This window comes from Maylandia zebra, linkage group LG17, assembly GCF_041146795.1.
Source record: "Maylandia zebra isolate NMK-2024a linkage group LG17, Mzebra_GT3a, whole genome shotgun sequence".
NCBI classification, from domain to species: Eukaryota; Metazoa; Chordata; class Actinopteri; order Cichliformes; family Cichlidae; genus Maylandia; species Maylandia zebra.
This window is the reverse complement of record NC_135183.1, coordinates 38,995,941-39,014,356: the sequence shown is the minus strand read 5'-3', so window position 1 is coordinate 39,014,356 and position 18,416 is coordinate 38,995,941. Positions and strand designations below refer to the sequence as shown.

The 18,416-nt window shown below is 43.6% G+C and overlaps 1 protein-coding gene across 2 annotated transcripts; it reads right to left on the bottom strand.

Moving 5' to 3' along the window:
* Positions 1-331: 331 nt before the first annotated feature.
* si:ch73-61d6.3 (occludin) lies at positions 332-17,834 on the bottom strand. 2 transcript variants are annotated; one of them, XM_076876028.1, is made up of 9 exons: positions 17,595-17,834; positions 13,386-13,977; positions 11,190-11,381; positions 10,642-10,809; positions 6,740-6,903; positions 4,935-5,105; positions 2,701-2,872; positions 1,647-1,688; positions 332-1,516 (listed from the first exon to the last, which is right to left on the bottom strand). In XM_076876028.1, the coding sequence occupies exons 2-9, from the start codon at positions 13,962-13,964 to the stop codon at positions 1,418-1,420; spliced, it is 1,587 nt and encodes a 528-aa protein (XP_076732143.1). In that variant the 5' UTR covers positions 13,965-13,977; positions 17,595-17,834; the 3' UTR covers positions 332-1,417. The 2 variants fall into 2 exon arrangements, with proteins under 2 accessions (XP_076732143.1, XP_004553842.2); XM_004553785.3 differs by having other exon boundaries at positions 4,935-5,189; positions 17,595-17,832.
* Between the last annotated feature and the right edge of the window lie 582 nt (positions 17,835-18,416).

Sequence of the window (18,416 nt, the reverse complement as noted above, 5' to 3'; positions counted from 1 at the left end):
CGTAGCCTAAGCAATTTCCAGCATGCTGGAGCGCCGTGTCACAAGGTAAAAATATTGAAACTGAAGGATTGTTGATGGATCAACAGCCAATCTTTATGATAGGAACGGATTAGGATCAATTGGGCCAGAAGCTGATTTCCAGCAGGCGGCAGAGAAGTGGAGAAAAGTTTGAAACAGAAATAAAAATCTGACTAAAACCTGAAGCAGGGAAGTACAGAAACGCACCACCAGAGGGCAGTATTAGCTCACATTAGTCTCACTGACTGCTGCATCAGCAGCGCTCCTGCTCCCCCTGCTGGCAACTCGCTGCACATGCACTCCAGAGCAAATAGAGAATTAGAAATGTTTATTATTCACTAAATTCAATACTTTTTAGACAACATCATTTATGGAGGTACACAGTTACAAAAATGGTCTTTTTATAATAGCGTCAAAGAAAATAAATTCTTACAAAAATAAATGGCTCGCAAATGGTTTTTAAAATGACAACAATGTTCTTCATAAAAATACAAATGCAAGACGAATCACAAGCGAGTCTACATGAATTTAAGGTGTACAGTAGATTTTCACAAACGCTGAGGATTAAAGCTCGTTTTCATTGGCAAAGAATCAAATGAGTTCAGCTTATCGACAGAAACAGCGAGGCGGGTTTTTCAGGAGTGTGATGAAAACATACAGACACTGTGGTTAATTTGACTAATTTGCATAGTTTAAACACACAACTATGAGCCTACAGTATGTACAAGCACGAATGAATCTCCAGGTTTTAGAGACCAACTGTAAATTTGTTCTGATATATACAAAGAGCACGACTCGTTAAAAGAACGCACAATACAACACTGCCACACACAGCCTGTTGGCCAGTTTTGGTGTCACAACATCTGTAAAAAAATATAAAAATCTCAGTGTCGACAAAAGCAAAAAAACGGTAAAAGAAAGCTGTTAAGTTCAGCCACATTTAAGGTCGTTACGAACGCCGACGTGAGAAACCCTCAGCTAATGTTCGTCGGCCACACAGAGGCTGCGTGTTTGCTCACCTACAACATCACCGACTCTTATCTGTGGAGGAAAAAACAAAGAAAAGTCGCCTATCGGAGAGCAAACGCAGAAAAGCGAGCAAAGCGTTACCTCGGGCGACTAATTGTTAGGTGACCTTCAAACCGCCTCTCTCCAACCGCAGCCTTTGATCCTCAGGAGTAGCCGTACCCTGCAAGCACTGAGGCCAAACAGGCCGGAGGCTCCTCCCCTCATTCTCTCCCAAAATCAGCGATTATTTGTTTACAGTAGATCATTAAACTTGCAGCGTGTTCCCCGTGTGTGTGTGAGCGTGAGTGTGTCCTTTAACTTTGGTCTCAGCAGGTCACAGAGTCTTTGTGGCATGTTGGAGTGTATCGTGTGCTGTGGGGAGAGTGGGTGCTCAGTGGTTCTTGTCATAGTCCTTCACCATGCGTTTGATGTGGAACAGTTTGTGTCTCAGCCGGCGGCACTCTGTCTTCTTAGCCTGGTAGTCGGACGTCTGCAGACGCAGCACAGAAAAGCCCGTTAAAACAGAAACTCCACACAGGTTTGGGTCAAAGGTCTTTAATAATAATAAATAATGTTTGTTTTAGGTGAGTTAATAAAAAATGCCTGATATGTCTCCTCACCTGCTTCAGGTCCTTCAGCTGGTTATATTCCTCAGCTACAATCTGGGGAATAACACAGAGGTTATAAGGTTTGGTGTGATCGTCATACACAAAGGAAACATTAAAGCTCAAATTTTGTGTCTTTTATGCACAGAGAGCTTAATAAGCAATGACTTTTTTAACACAGTGGCTCTGAGTCACTCTTCACCCTCGATAAAGGCCAAGTCGAGAGACTCTACAAAGTCAGACAGGTTGGAGTTGTGATCCGAGAAATGAACTGTACAAAAACTGACAGTTAATGGAAAACTCTGATATTAGCATAACTCCCTGTAACAATTCTCAGAAAGGTTAGTATATTTATAACAGCGGGGGACCGATCAGCTTCTAAAAGCCAACGAGCAATGATGGAAAAAGCTCCTGCGTGTGACTCTCGGAGCTTAATATAGACGCTTTTCCATTAGTATCTACTCGGATCGACTGGTTTTCCATTACAACTGAAAACCAGCTAATGTGCATGATCGTTGTTATAGCAACGCATCCGACTGCGTAATTAGTATGCGTCACGAACGTTGAGGCGACGATATAAACTCCGGGTTAGTCTGTGTGGCTCCTCGTCACGCTCGGGGAACGCAACTCGTGACTCTGCAAATAACGCCACTGACCAGCCAATCAGTGGCGTGCAGTCTGACGACATCACATTTTAGTACCTGCTCGGATCGCAGGTACGATGACCTGATGGAAAACCCTGAAAACTTTGGCGAGTCGATCCGAGTAGGTACCAAGGCGGACTTTATCATCGCAGTTTTTTAAGTGACAAACACAATAAATACGTCAAATATAGAACAAATGTAAATGTTTGTTTTGTCGTCTTTGCAGATCCAGGATTGTATTTAAGATAAGATAGAACTTTATTAATCCCTCGGGTGGGTTCCTCTGGGAAATTCGATGATTTATTATGTGAAATGAGTTCCACTGAGAGGGAGCTTCTCTATGATCCTGCTTTAGTGTCCTTTCCGTGTCCAGGCTCGTGCAGCTCAGCCGTGTCGTGACTTTCTGAGGAGAGGTTTCATCTCACCTGGTATTTGGCTGAGGTGTCGTCCAGCGTGTCCAGCTGCCGGCTGAGCTTGTTCAACTGGTCGTTAATGTCGTCCATCTCAGCACACAGCCGCTTGTACTCCCGAAGGTCGGCGTCAAACTCTCTCTTATAATCGTGTCGCTGATCATCCGATGTTATCTCTGGGTACATGCTGGAGGAAAAGAATGAAGGGAGGCAGGTGGTGCAGAGGAATGAGTGATGGAGAGACAGCAAAGGAAAGAAAGACAAACATCAGCATTGCAAATAAATCTCGACCAATCAAAATGCAGAGTTATCAACTCCATCAGTCAAGTAAACGTTTACTTCTACAGCACATTTAAAACAACCAGCTTATAAGCATATGCACCATAATAACAGTCACTAAATCAACTGCAAATATACGCTAAAAATCATTAAATAAAACTAAGTAAAACAATGCTTTTTCTATAATAAAATCCAGCTCAACTAGAACTGAATCTGGATCTAGGAATATCCAAGAGCAGCTGGCTCACAGACCTCAGTGTCGTGATAGTTTAATAAGGTGCCGCCAAACCATTAAGACAAGTGCTGACATTTTAAACTGGATCCTGAAACAGAGCCAGCATCAGGAGACCAATTAGGGCTGCCACGATTAGTCGACTATCAAAATCGTCGACGACTGATTTAATAGTCGACGCGTCGTTTGAAGCTTTGTAAGATCCTGAAAGACGCAGGAATCAGTAGCAGGATTTAAGAGTGTAATAACGGACTGAAACAGAAGATGGCAGCACTGCATGTACAAGGATACCAGCTGCCGTTAAACCCCGAAGAAGAAGAAGCTGTGTCCCAGAATTCATAGCGCGGGCCAGCTCAGTTTATAACAATGGCGGCAGCTAGTTAGTTTTAATATTACTCTTATTATTCTTTCTGGGTCACAAAATAAACGTTTAACATATTTTCAGGCGAGAATGTAGCTGTGTAAACCTCAAATATCTGCTCAGTTTATCAGGACACCACATATTTTCAAAAGCGCTCCGACGTTTTCGGAGACGTCTGTTACCCACTAGCTCGTTAGCTAGCCGGGGGCAAGGTCACTAGAGCCGTGAGAACACCGGACTCCTGGCAAATCGTTTTCAAACCCACCGCCGTCTTTCGCTACTCAGGTTAAACATGATATATGAGTCACTTAGATAACTTAAAAATGTTATTGTTTGGCTTTTTTCAGTGTTTTATTTGTTCCTGAGTAAATCGGTTTGGCTGAGATTAAAGTTATAGTTTTTACACAGCTGAATAAACGTCAAGCAGACAGCTGATTATCAGAAGTGTGAGATGCTCGAGAATTTACTCCGGTGTCCTGTTATATTTTAGATAGCAAGGAGTTTATTAAACTTCACCGAGACAATCTGCAAATTTCATTAAAATTTAATAAACTATCATCTTGTCTTTATTTTTAGTTAGCACAGACCTTAAACACTTAAAGCTGTAAGCTAATGATAGTTATATAAGAGCAGATGCTGCTGGTGCAATAAGCTGTAGTTTTACGTCCAATGGATGATGATCTGATTAATCGAGTAATCGCAAAAAATAATCGGTGACTAGTCGACTATCAAAATAATCGTTTGTGGCAGCCCTAAGGCCATTAAAGGTGTAAAGCGCTCACGCCCTTTCTTTCATGCAAAAGGTGAGCTGCTGCTCAGCGTCCAGGCCAAGTGATCAAAGCCAGCATAAAAGAATGACTGATATTCCTTCAGCACAGAAACACTGAAAGTTCAGCTGTGGCGAGTTCAACTTTAAATGTCTCCCTCTGGGATACTGAAAGTGTGAATAAATGTAACCATGCACAGTGTAAATTTCCTGTCTCTATAATGGACCTTGTACCTTTGTCCCACTTCTCTAATTATGGCCGAGTACAGCTCATGTGAGGCGGCATGCTTTAGAGGATTAACTGCTCTCCTGGACAGAGCGAGGGAAACGCCGTGGCCTCTCGTCCTTTGAGTGTCTGTAACTTTACCATTTTAAACGTACATGTTTCAAATCAAGAGATGTTCTCCCTGCACTTTCCCTAAATGAAGGTACTGTGCATGGTCTTCTGAGCTTAGGAATTAAGTCGTGTCAGAGAATATAGGTCAGGTCCCGAGGGCACGACAGCATTCGGCTGCAATCCCCATCCTGAGTTTTTTGCCTAATGACATTTTCTTCTCTAATCCAGACTGTGAGTGAGCAGCTCACAGATAAAGTGGAAGATTATTTCTCACCTCTCCAATTCTTCTGCATCCAGTTCATTGCCCGTCTCTCCTCCTGTGGTGTACTCCGTGTCATACTGAGACTCGTCCAGTTCTGGGTTACGTCTGCGCCTCTTGCCCCTGTTTGCGGAGGGTTTGCGGCCTCCGCCCGTCTCTTCTGAGGGGCTCGAGCTGGTCCCCCTGCTGTGGAAGAAAATGTCCACATCATGGCTCTGTTGAGTGAGGTGTGCTGTGACCAATGGTCGGCTGTTTGTCCGTTCAGAGTACCTGCAGAAAAAAGACATGAGAACGCGGCTTCTTCTTTCACGGGCTTACCCCCCCGAGGGGGTAATGATTATAAGTTTAGAAGAGCTTAGAGCTCGGAGCTTTTTGTTTTTCACCAAGGAGATTTTTGCATTTGTGTTTTTCATCAGTTTGGGAAACAGTAATGGCAAACATCATCCCACACATGGAAAAGATCAGCAGCGTTTAAACCATAACGTGCTTGACGCTGCAGATAGGAGCACATGAAACAGACAAAACCAATCGATAACGTCAGCAGAGTTTTTCCATGTTGATCTCTGATTTAATGATCGATACTACTTTCTTACATTATGCAGCTAGACTGGAATTACATGTAAAAGAGATTTGGGGAGGGAACTTTGCATTATGAGGCTAAGATTTAAAAAAGCAGACTGTTCATCGTGCAATATGACCCAGAGTTACTGCAAAAAAGACGATCGCGTGTGCTGCCACCCTGTTTCCTTTTCCCTCAGCTTCCTTTAGCTTTTTTAGTTTTCACAGTGCAGAAAGGTGTAGTCGAACATTTTAAAAATATTTAACCAAAGATTAAAAAGCTCTAACGACATTATAATCACAATAATAAAAGAGTGCTCCTAAATGCCCCGGGCAGACGCCATATGGAGGAAGGCAAAGGTAGACCTTTACTAACCCATTTATGATTATTGCTGCTCATATCTACAATCTGACTCTGTGCCGTATGGAGGCTCTCAGTGACCAGGAAGCAGCTACAGCTCTTTAATAATGAGAACGAGAGAGACATTCAATTTTATGGGTTTGTGGGGATTTGTGGAGGAATCCAAATCCAATGGCACAGATATTACAAGCTCCTAAAAAACAACTGTGCACACTGCATCTCTGCTGCTTATCAAACACAGGTTCTGTTTGCCTTGTGAGGAAAATCTGCACTTTGAACCACATCGACTCAGCGTAAAGTGTGTGTATTTTGTGCTGTTAACAGCACAGTCATATATATATACACATACATATACATATATATATATGTGTATATATATATGACTGTGCTGTTAACAGCACAGTCATATATATATACACATACATATACATATATATATATGTGTATATATATATGTATATGTATGTGTATATATATATGACTGTGCTGTTAACAGCACAGTCATATATATATACACATACATATACATATATATATACACATATATATGTATGTGAAGAGGAAAATATAAACAGATTAATTCTGCATCATTGAGCCAAAGAATCTGTGGCAAAGATATTTTGTAACAATCTATTTCTTTTCTCTTCCTCTGATACAATAAATATGTTCAATGATAAGTCCTGAGCTCAGGGTAAAGTGTGTGTTCTTATTAGTGATCTCACACAGCTGACTGAAGTGACACAAATCAGGAAGCACGAAACAGTTCTGTGGTTCTGGGACTGTGTGAAAAGAATAACAATCTACAATAATAATAATACAGAGTATATACTATACACGCCAGACAAATATCTGCAAGCTCACGGTGTTGAGATAAGTATTCAAAGAAAAGTGAACCACCTACTCATTGTTGTCGTACGCATCGTCATTGTAGGAGCTGCTCTCCACCTTGGGTGGGGGGTAGGAGACGACGCTGTTAACTGAGGCGTTAAGCGGCCCGCCTCCCTTCTCTGACACCAGCAGGGTCGGGGCATCCTGAACACTCCGGCTTTCCTCCACATTGTTCACCTTCAGCAGGACGGAAAAAGCAGAGAGAGCAGGTTCAGCAGATGCAAACAAACAGCTGACGCACTCAAAGACCAGACCAGCACACGGCCTCGTTTCTCCTCTGACACATCGGATGCACCAAAACCATCTACTGGGAATTTGTTTTGTGCCATTCGTAATATTTACTAGTTCTACTTAGCAAAAGCTTTGAAGCAGTGAAATATACTAAAGTAGAAAGTGATAAAGGAAAGCGTTGGCTTCAATGATGGCTTTTAAAGACACAGAGAACGAGATGAAGGAAAAAGTTTAGTAATTAGTACTTTAAGTCTGAGTGAGCAGTCAGGCATAAAATTGCACTTTGCAATCCAACTCCACACTGAGCAGTTCGGCTCGCAGTGCACGAAAAGCTCAGGAGAGCAAAAACAAAGGAGAGCTACAGGAGGTGAATTATAAATCAAAACTAAGCCTAACCAAAAATAAACCAATTCTTTCAGACTGCAATAAAATACTGTTTGTTTTACTGACGCCTGTTTCTGATCCTTAAAACCTAAAGCAGTGAATGACATACACAGCAATGCTTCACTTCTTTCTACTCTCTCACATCTTCACGGACACCTGGAACGGATCTGCCCTTCCTGTCTGTCGTTAAACAAAAGGAGTCGAAACGTTTCCCTGTATTTCCAAGTCCTTCCTGTGAGGTCAGGTGACAGCATGACGGCTTTCCTCACAGTGAAGGCCTCAGGGTCGGTCAGTGTTTAAGCCACTAAGTGTATCAATGATTAGACCTGCGAACAAAGGCCTTGAAACGCGCTCTACTATCTCTACTACCTCGCACCGAGGGTTTACTAACCAACCACCGTACACAGCTCTACTCCTGTGATAACATCGACCAGGTTTTCCGCTCTCTAGGTGGTACATCGCTAAATTCCTGAGAGCTAAACATCAGCCTTGCCCCTAAAAAACAATAATCACACTGGGTGGAGCGCTTGGGTGGGGGCGAGCAGGGCTTCGTGCAGCTGCAGGAGAATCCTGTTGGAAGAATCTCAACAATGTCCTCTCAGTGAGAAGCACAGCGGCTGTGAGCGCAAGCACAGTAAGAATGTCTGAGAGTGCTGGGCCTGCTGAAGCAAAGCCAGGAGGCAAAGATTGACAGGAAGATTAAAAAAATGTCTCGCAGGCAATGTTGGATGTTGATGAGGAGGCGCTGACCCATGGAGCAGCAGTATAAATGAGGCATAAGTGCATGTCAACAAAGGAAGGAATTAGGGGGCATAGACAAAGAAACAGAGTCTTGATGGAGACTCTTAAGGCTTAAAAGCAGAAAATCAGGAGATGTGTCTGTGTCAGCCGGGAAAGGTCGGCTTGCATAACTTTATAAACCTTTTATTTGAGGTAATTAAGTAGAGATGATGGTCTTTACAGAAACTTGTTAGAGCAGTGACTAATCAGAGATTTAACTACTCAGACACGAGGTGAAAATGTGGAAGAGTAACCGATTCTTTGCTCTCCAACTCACCAATATTTTCTCATTATAATGTTGAGTTCACGCTGCTTAATGTCCTGACAGAACATTTTCTAACTGTGAAGCAGCTCAGGATGCTGCAGACAGCCCTGCAGGAACCGACTCTGATGACCTCATGCAGCACACACAATGCAGCGCACCACCTCGGGCCAGCTGAATGCAGCTTGTGTGTGAGGTCATCAGAGCGAGCCAGGCCTCCCTGAGCTCAACAACAGAGACGGGTCCAATCTCAGACCGACCACAGCCTTAGACTGTCACTCGCCTGGTGCTTAAAGGAGCCAAACGAGGCCGATGACTCATTCTGTGGCAGAGACGCAGGTAGTGTGTCAACAAAGTAATAAAAAAAGCCTGCAGTGTGAATGTGACTGGCTGTGATCATCATAATGATAGTAATATAATGAACGTAAGGACAGGAGAAAGCCACTGGCACACGCTGGCCGATGTGCTTCATGTAGAGCGCAGTCTTCATGCAGGAAGTTTGACGCACAGACTACAGATCATATATGTTGTAAACGTATAATTATCTGCTCCCACTGATCATTAAATCCTCTAAGATTCATCTTTCTGACTGTACAAACTCTTCTGTGACTAAAAATATACTTTGGTGTTTTGACTTCTCGGAGAAATTTGTTCTAGTGAAGAGACTTCATTACTGCTCCTGCAACAAGCTTGATGACTTCACTGTGCTCCATTATTAGGCAGCAGTGCTAGTCACTGTGGGCTCTTCTCATTCACTCCGCCCTGCCTGTACACCTCTGCGCGCTATGTTACACTGTCGGGAAGGACGAGCTCTTTCAACAACAAACGGCTCTATATCATTCACCAGTACAACACGTCTGTTTGGTGGAACTTCAGGTATCTTTGCAAGAGCTACACTGTGACTCCCAGCGTCCTTCGACACACCGGTGTAATCAAATGATATTAGGCGAGAATGTAGCAGTCTTAGTTTTGGTTGTGCGGCCTGCGTCGGCTGTCTTAGGGCGAGAGTGAGGATGCAGCGGAGAACATGCAAACGCCACACAGAAAGGCCTGATGGTGGAATTGAACCCAGGACCTTCTCGCTATGAGGCAACAGTGTGAACCACTGTGCCCTGTTTAATCATAATTAATCTGGGTTTCTTTCTTTTGTAGCTGGCACGTATCTGCTATGTGCCATGTTTGTATATTTATCTGCGTTTCTGACATTCGAGTGGATGATGTTTGAACAAACACTAGATGGGAACAGGAAATAAAGACCATTAGTGTGATGAGGTGCTGTGCCGGAAACCTGCAGTACATTACGTGACTGAAAACATTTCTTAGATAAAAGTGCACGTTTCTCTGCATCCTTAATTCATCAGACTATCCTGTTACGGCAGGTTACGAACTATAATTAAATCTCTTACACAGCGCTCCCACATTTCAGTTCCTGGTCCTACATGACTGAAAGGCTGTTGACTTTTAGAAAAACACAGAGGCAAACCACCTGCCTGCTTACCATCTCCTCGGGTGGTTAATGATTATTCAGACTGAAACCAGGTTGTAGGCCATTTGCAAACAATCACCGATTGCTATCATCCTGACCCTGAACAAAGTGACTCGGTCAGAGGAAACGTTAGCGTTAGCGTTACTGTTTCCCTGCTGAACCTTTCACAACATCACACATGAAACTCCTCTCGGACTGTGAACTCATAAAGCCAGGCAATAAAAGCATATGAGAGAAGTAAACTGGCGATCAACACCAATCAACTGTCTCTCGACGCAAGTTATATGTTACAAACAGCAGGGGTAATCAACAGACTAAAATAGGGTATGTGCAAGTCTCTGCTTGGCTATTTACAGGTCACCACAATCGCCTACCTGTCATTATCACTGATGACTATCTACACAAGAAGATTACCTCACTGGCAGCTGCCTGCTCACCTACTTCGCTGCCATTTAGCAACAAATCACATTATTTGTGACAGAGAGGTAAAGCAAGTCGGCTTAATCGTTTATGCAAAAGACACAAAACAAACCCCGCTGTGGTTGAGCATTTCATCATCTTATCAAATCTGTCGTGATTACTGTGCTCCACCTGAGGCTGGATTTAAACTCTGCGTGACCCTGCTCACTTGACTCCAAGCTCTGCATGCATAGACTCTAGGCTAGTTTGGGGCAAAGGAAATGCAGGAATGCAGGAAGGAAATGTGATTTAGTTTTTTAAATCCTCCATTTAAACCTTATTAAACTGTGTCCGCCATCCTGTTGTCTCTTACCCAGTCCTCTACATCTCTGCCCTCTGAGGCCTTCCCACCAACAAGAGGCTCTTCCCAGTAAATATTCGGTTTGCCGTAGCGCCAGATCTTCCCTCTTGTCCTCTGAGCGAAGAAAGCAGCAACACTCAAGGCGATGACAACCAGGAATCCACATGCCATTGCAATTCCCTGGTAACGACAAGAATATGAGTCTGAGTACATCACGAAAGAGATAAGCGCCGAGATAAAGTTGGTTTATCCCGGTACAAAAAGTACAAATGTGTGGCAACATTACGAGTCACAGTGCTGCACAGAACTAATGTGAGAAGGAAATCTCACTTACACCACAGTTTGAACAGGTTTTAACAAGCAGATAACAGAAAACAACTGAAGTCGTTACCATTTTCACTTTTAATAAACGGCTGATAAACACAGAAATAATCAAAAAACAAATCAATCAAGAAAACCTCTCGCAGACTTTTTACCATTTCAGAATAAACAGGTTCATCGGGCAGCGTCATCATTAAATAATCCTGGAAACAAATCCTTCATTTAATATAGCTACAGACCTCCTGTGGGTCCACAAAGCAGTAATGGTACAGGTACTGGTTGTACATGGGGAAGCCTCCCACTCCTCCCATCTGCGAGTAACTGGTCTGGTAAAGATTCTGGCACATCATGAGCATTGGATTGTACATCATACTGGAGGAGCTCTGGGCCATGGGGTTTACCCCCACGATGTAGACGATGTTTATGATGCCCTGAAAGACACAGAAAAGTAAAGACACATGTGACATCTGAGGGCTGATTAGTGAAAGAGGCGTTTCAGAGGCAGCAGCATCAGATTACATGATGGCAAACAGTCAGCAGCAATCTTATCACATGTGTGGAGAACACATTGTGAGTCCAAAGGCCACAGTACAAGGAGGAGACAGACACCTTCCACGTTGGACTAACAAATGTTCACTGGCTCTCTGGCTTTCATAAGTATGTATTTAATAGTCAAATCAAGTGGAATCATTTTTAAAAAACAAACATTTATGTTAACAGTAAATGAATGAATCATCACAGTGAAAGCTTCCAGGTCAGCACAGAAAGTCAGACTCTCTCTTTTCACACTGGCTCCAGAGTCGTGCTCTGTACACTGAGCTCAATAAACGTAATGGTGTGCTGGATTAACATCTGTATGCAGCGGTCCAACAGAGCGAAGAGTAGAAGTATTCGGCTTCAAATTATGTTTCTGGTATTTCGGGTTTTAGAAAACATCCAAATTTAAATACTATTCATAACAAAGAAAGGCGTTCCCAGTTTTGACTGTCGGCGTAGGTGTGAGATGGGAAGCTTGCAGGAAAATACTGATGATGATATGATTATGTTAAAAATACACTTTATTATCCTAATGGAGTTCCAGTTTACTATCCACCTGAATTAACCTGAAAGAGCAGAGCTCTCACAGACATGCTTGCTGTCCATGTACGTATCTGTGCATGTGACTTATTATATCATTACATCACTGAGCTCGGTACCACAACAACTATCAGCTGTTTGCAGTGGACAATGACACCGTCTACAGGCCCAATATTACAAACTTAAACTCAGAAGCTAAACGATCTGTTTGTGTTTCCCTCTATTCATATTTTTGTGGGGACCAAAATCCCCACGAGTCTGAAGACATTTTTGAGGCTCAAAATGTGGTTTTCGAGTCAGGGTTACAGTTAGGTTAGGCTCAGGCTCAGGGTCAGGCTCAGGGTCAGGGTCAGGCTCAGGGTCAGGGTTAGGGTCAGGGGCTAGGGAAAGCATTGTGTTAATGACATGTCCCCACAAAGATATGAAAACATGGTGTGTGTGTGTGTGTGTGTGTGTGTGTGTGTGTGTGTGAGAGATTCAGTGATGACTGTAAATTAATTTCCCTTTAAGCTTTACTGTCTGTGCAACAACAGTTTAAGTATATGTCTTGAGCTAAAATTATTTTAGCTGCATGATGATAAAGTTGAGCTCTTTCGGCAGGGGAGTTGGGGATTTTTGTCAAACAGCTGATGAGAACGACTACAAAAGGTTTTGTCCTAAATGGGAGGTTTATGAGGGAGCTCTGGTCACGTTGGGGTGGCTGTAGCTCAGGAGGCAGAGCGGGTCATCGAATAACTGGAAGGTTGGTGGTTTGATCCCTGGCTGCTGCAGTCTGCATGCCAAATATCCTTGATACTGACCTCAAGTTGCTCTCTGCATCCATCGGAGTGTAAATGTGTGTGAACGCTACACAGAAAGCACCTGTGTGAATGAGGCATGCTGTGTAAAGCACTTTGAGTGCTCAGGTACATTATTCACCGTGTTATGCTAGCTTTTGTAAATAATTGACTTATTTAAAGTACAGGGCTCCTGTGTTTCAGTCTCCTCAGTGATGCAGAAGCACAGAGTCAGAGTTCGCTCCATCAGATGAAGGTTCTCTTCTATTATCTCCAGAAAATTAGTAAAAATATATTTACAGCTTTAAAACTGTCCAGCAAAGGTGTTTTTATTTAGTTTTGTACCTTGTCTAGTTTGAATTTGTCGAGACTTCTTTGCTTTACTGATTATTTGCCACTCCCATATTTTACAGTGTTATGATAGCACAACCTGGCAAACACTGAGGAGACAAATAAAGTGTTGAGAAACATAATTTTCACATGAATATTATGCTTTCAGAAGATCATTCACCAAAGTACTTGCACTCCTCTCTGTGTGTGTTAATAAAAAAAGAGCACATGGGAAATTAAAAGCAGTTTTACCTGCAGGGCAGCCATCAAAACGCTGGATATCAAGACAGCCAGGAAGTACTTTCTGCTGCGGACTGCGTTGGTTTTAGAGAAGCTGGCAATGAAGAAGGCCAGTGCTCCTACGAAGTTAATGGCTGCCATGGCAATCATAGCAGCTTTGGCCGAGTAAGGAGAAATGTAGGAGCCGGAGCCGTAGTAGTTTCCGTATCCGCCGTAACCACCGTAGCCCGAGCCATAGCTGCCTCCAATGTAGCCGCTGCCGTAGCCCATCCCAGAACCGTAGTAACCCATTCCCGAGCCGTACCCGTACTGGATATCCCACATGAGCGTGGAAGCCACACAGGCGAATATCGCCAAACACAGCACTATGACTGTGACCATCATGGCTTTGACGATCCCAGGAGGTGACAGCCATTTGTAGAAGTGCTGCGGCTTGTCCTCCATGTAGTAGGATCCTGGTGGAGGTGGGTACACGTTGTAGTCGCTCTGAGGGCCATGGAAGCTCGCCGCAGGCCCAAAGCCATTGTTGGGTGGAGGGGTGAAAGGGGGACTGTAGACCGGCGGACTCTCGTAATGCTGTTTGTCAAACATCGCTCAAAGACGTCTGAAAGTGTAAAGAGAAACACACAAAAAGTCCGTCAGCAACCGAGAGATCAACATGTACGGCGCACAGGCGGGAGGAGCCGTCCTGAGCTGCGTTTCAGCTGAACTGATATGAGCAACGCTACATGAGCAGATACGGGAAAACTAGGTGTGACTAGCAAACGAGGACAGTGTAAATGTTTTACCATTTACAAGGGAGTGCGTTTTATGATGGCACAACTAAGCTTTGTTTATCCAGTTTTCTCCTGTTTGGCTGAGAAAATCACGTCTTGGACAGATCACATAGAAAAAGACACACAGAGAAAAAAATGAGAGGAATAGCCGCAGTTATGAGGTCTGTGAAGCAGCCGAGTCAGAATCAGTACGGAGACGTCAGTACCAGGACAGGGAGAGCATCCAAACAACAATACTTTCCTTTCTGCCTCTTTACAGGCTGTGGAAGTGTCTCTAGCCTCACGATGTCCACAATTTGAATATTTCACATCTCAGTATCCAGCTAAACATTTTTCTGCTACACAGAGATTTGCAAGGCCGCAGTTTACGACATAACAATCCCCATTCTTCTAACGCCGAGCTGTACAGGGAGTGGGAGGCCAACACGTTTCACTGAAAGGCACGTAAACAGCTTTCCTGCAGAAGACCTCGAGGCCTCCGTTACCTTTATGTTACTGAAAACTGTGCTCTCTCTGTGTGTGGTGTAAATACGAGTATAACAAAGCGTTACACCTGCAACTCATTAGTTAGCATTGTCATTCAACAAATAAAGTGTAACCGGATCTCAAGTTTCATTTAAAACAGCATGTAGACACACGTACAGAGCCGGTGGAAGAGCATGTTTGACATTTTTCTTACTCAGTTTCTGTGCTGAGATGTTTCGGGGGGGTTATTGGTAATTAAAAAAAAAAAAAGAAGGAAAAGCCTAAGATGCCGAGTCATTCAGAAGTTTAGACACACAGAGAGAGACACAGTCCCTGGCACTGCCCACAGTGTCATAACTCTTGCTCTCTTTTATGGGACTCGGGTGAACACAATGGAAGAAGAGGTCTCGCCTCAGAGCCTCCATCTCAGACACCTTCCCATTATACCCTCCCTCGGTCCTCCGTGTCCTTCAACCCCCATACAATTGCCCTGTCTCTTAACTCTCTCCCCCGCTTCTCTCCTGCCCTCCATAACTTCTTGTCTTTGTTTCAGGAGCAGGAGGGCAAGAAGTCAAGGCTGCCCGTCACGGGAGCAGTGTTGCTATGAAACCAAAGTTGGAGAGAGAGAGAGAGAGAAAGAAATTGGGGCAGTGTCCGGGGACGATCAAACAAGGGCTCCTCTGTGCTGCTCCTGCACGGACGGAGGCAGAAAACAGAAAAACAGAAAGAGGGGGGTACAGGTGGATGAGCATGTCCTTTATTCTCAGCTGGGTGCTCGTTTAGTTCCTGCTACTGCGTTTGTTTATATCGGTAATTTAGCTTTTTACAGCAGCCCACTGTCCCCAACTCAATAAATGTTGAGCAATGAAACAAACCAACAGAGGCCCAGAAGATGCAATCAAACAATGAGTTTGAATGAACACAGGAGAAGAAGTCTGCAGCATCACATCAGCACACGTCTCCTCCTAAGAATGCACTTGAAAATGCTTTTATAACATCGGGGTTAACGCCCCTTCTCACGTCGATTACAGATCAAATACATTGATTACAGTAAATGGTACATGTTAGATGGCTAAAACAGACACCGAAGTTCCTCTTCCTATAACACCTTCCATACATGGCAATAAATTTAAAGCCTAGATGGTCTAGAGGGCTTGTCCTTTCTTGACTGGTCTTCTGTCATCTGTTACCAAGCAAACTGAAATGCAGTTAGAAGCTAAATGAATTTGGGGCCTTTGGCCTGACAGGATTATATGTGTTTGTAAGCGTGTACGCTGTTTATCCTTCTGTGCTCCAAGTCACCTACACAATAGATTGTGAAGACACAGCGCTTCACAAAGCTTAAAACCTTCTTTAATAGACTGAGCATCAACTCTGAATGAGCACAAACATGCAATGTGTATAAAATAACTATATGTAATAAAAAGGTTAATATGGTGGCAATAGCTTTAATAAACATCTTTAATGCAATATCAGTGCTGTAGGATATTATTAATGCAATGGTAATAATGCAGGTTATATTGTAGCAGTAAAATAATTTCTGTATGTCCACACCACTCAGCTCTGACTGCGTGACTTCTACCTCACATTTAATTGCTTCTCCCTAAAATTTCCACTTGATTGCACAAGCAAAAGCTGAGCACCTCAGGTCATCTCAGGAAGAAATCAGCCAACAAGCCACTACACACTTAAAATACTCTGTTTTAAATAAATAATAAAACTACTACTACTATTACTACTTCAGATTGAGAGCTTGTACATGAACAAGAAAGATGTTTGTAGCTGCAGCACAATGATTGTTATAGCCCACAAAAACATGGGGATTACTTATTGGGGACCTTTTCTCCCAGTACTGGCCTGGATACAGTGTAACTACTGTAGCAGGAGTAGTACAACACCGACAGCAGTATCAGTACGTGTTTGTCTAACACTGGGTTGCCTGGCTCGTTTTGAGGCTGGGCAGAGAGCGCAGTGCTTGGACCGAAGTCACAGGTCACGTCAGACGCCCACCAGCCACAGTCTGAGCACCACTACAACACAGAGTCTCTATCATCCGTCGCTCATGAAGGAATTCCAGTTATACAGTCACATGCCGTACATCTGTCAAAAACTATTAGACCCCTGCCCGATGTAGGCTGCGACCCACTGGCACACTCACACGGGAGTCAGCCAAGACTTCCTGCTCAAAAACACCCACTGACAAAGCTGCACCATAAAATCTGTGGGGAATAATCACAGCTTTCTTTTAATGCTCTAACACGAAAAAAGCTTGAGGGACGCGTTTCACCTGGTGGTTTTAAAACCCTCCCCGTGCCAGACCGAGACACAAAGACAGGCACACGGACCTCCAACAATGACTTTACAGAATAACCAGCTGATTGAGGAAAAAGTAGGCAAACTGAAGCAGGAGGTAAGCAACAGACCCCCGGTGTCTACAACGCTTACACGGTCTTAATAAAGGTTGCATTAAGAGTCGGATCAGCCATTAGAGTAGCTCTGCTTTAAATATGAAGGATGATAAGATCAAGGCGCTGTAAGGTGTGCAGTATTTTGCATGGCCAAAGCACAACTTCACACACACATGTATTTATATTCATAAGCGCTAACCTGGGTACATACATCACTGAGGTAACACAGCGGTCTAACTGATTACATGCTTCAAGTACTTTGGATTTAACCGTGATTTATTTTACGTCAAACTAAATACTCGTCGTGATATCAATACAGGCGGGGTTTTGCGCTCTTTCGAACAAGAGGGATTCTGGTAGTTTTAAACAGATTTATGTACCGAGCGTAAGCTAGCTAGCAGGACTCGGGGGTCGTTAGCCCACCTGTCGAAGTAACGAATGTAAACCCGACACTCGCTGTAACAGCGGCAAGTATGAACAACTTTATGAGACATTAAAGAAAGTTACCTCACTTCTTAGAGGCAAAAAAGTCACAGTCTGCATTACCTCTATCCACCTCACGGTTATCTTACCTGAGGTCGCCGAAGGGGGGGGGATAGAAACTTGACCAGTGGCCGCCCTTATTTCCTGTCAAAACTCTCCTTCCTTTAAAAGTGTGAAGCTGTTTGGGAAACTAAAGCGCCCGTAGAAAAATGCGTTTCTCCGTTTAAAGTAAACCTCTATCTGAAAGCAGCGCTGGAGTGGTTTCTCCGTCTGTGGCAGCCGTCTGTCCCCGGCACAGAGGCGCAGTGAGCGGTCTCTGAACAAGTGCTTTGTCCCGCTGGTCCGCCGCGATGATGAGGCCCGCCGCGCTACACCGCCGCCTTTCAACCGCAAGAGGTCGCGCTTTCTGCCTTAGCACGGCGACACACCAGACGCACGCATTATTAGAAAGCAATGTTTTCGCAGCAGACACATAGTAATAACATTTAGCAACAAAAGGGCTCAAAAAAACGGAAGCAGGCATAGTCTTCCGCTAGACGATATAGTTCTTAAAGCTCATCAACAAACCGGCTTCAGCGTAGATGCTTAAGAGGGACCGTAAAAAGTTTACACTAGTTAGAAAATAACACCGAGAGGGGAAAAAATACAAATTAAAACTTTTGCTAGGATTTGTTTTCAATAAAAGCTGTATTTTTGGCACGTGCTCTTTAATTATGTATTTATTCATTCATTTGGCTGGAGGAGTTTTTACAGGTTTATACAGTAAGTCAGATATAAAATTAGAATAAAAGTTTGCAGTTGGGGGCCAACACATGTGTTCAGTGTACTGTCACATAAACACTCATATTAAATAACACTGATACTTCACAGCAGTTCTAATACCGTTTGATAAAATTAATAAATGGAGAAAA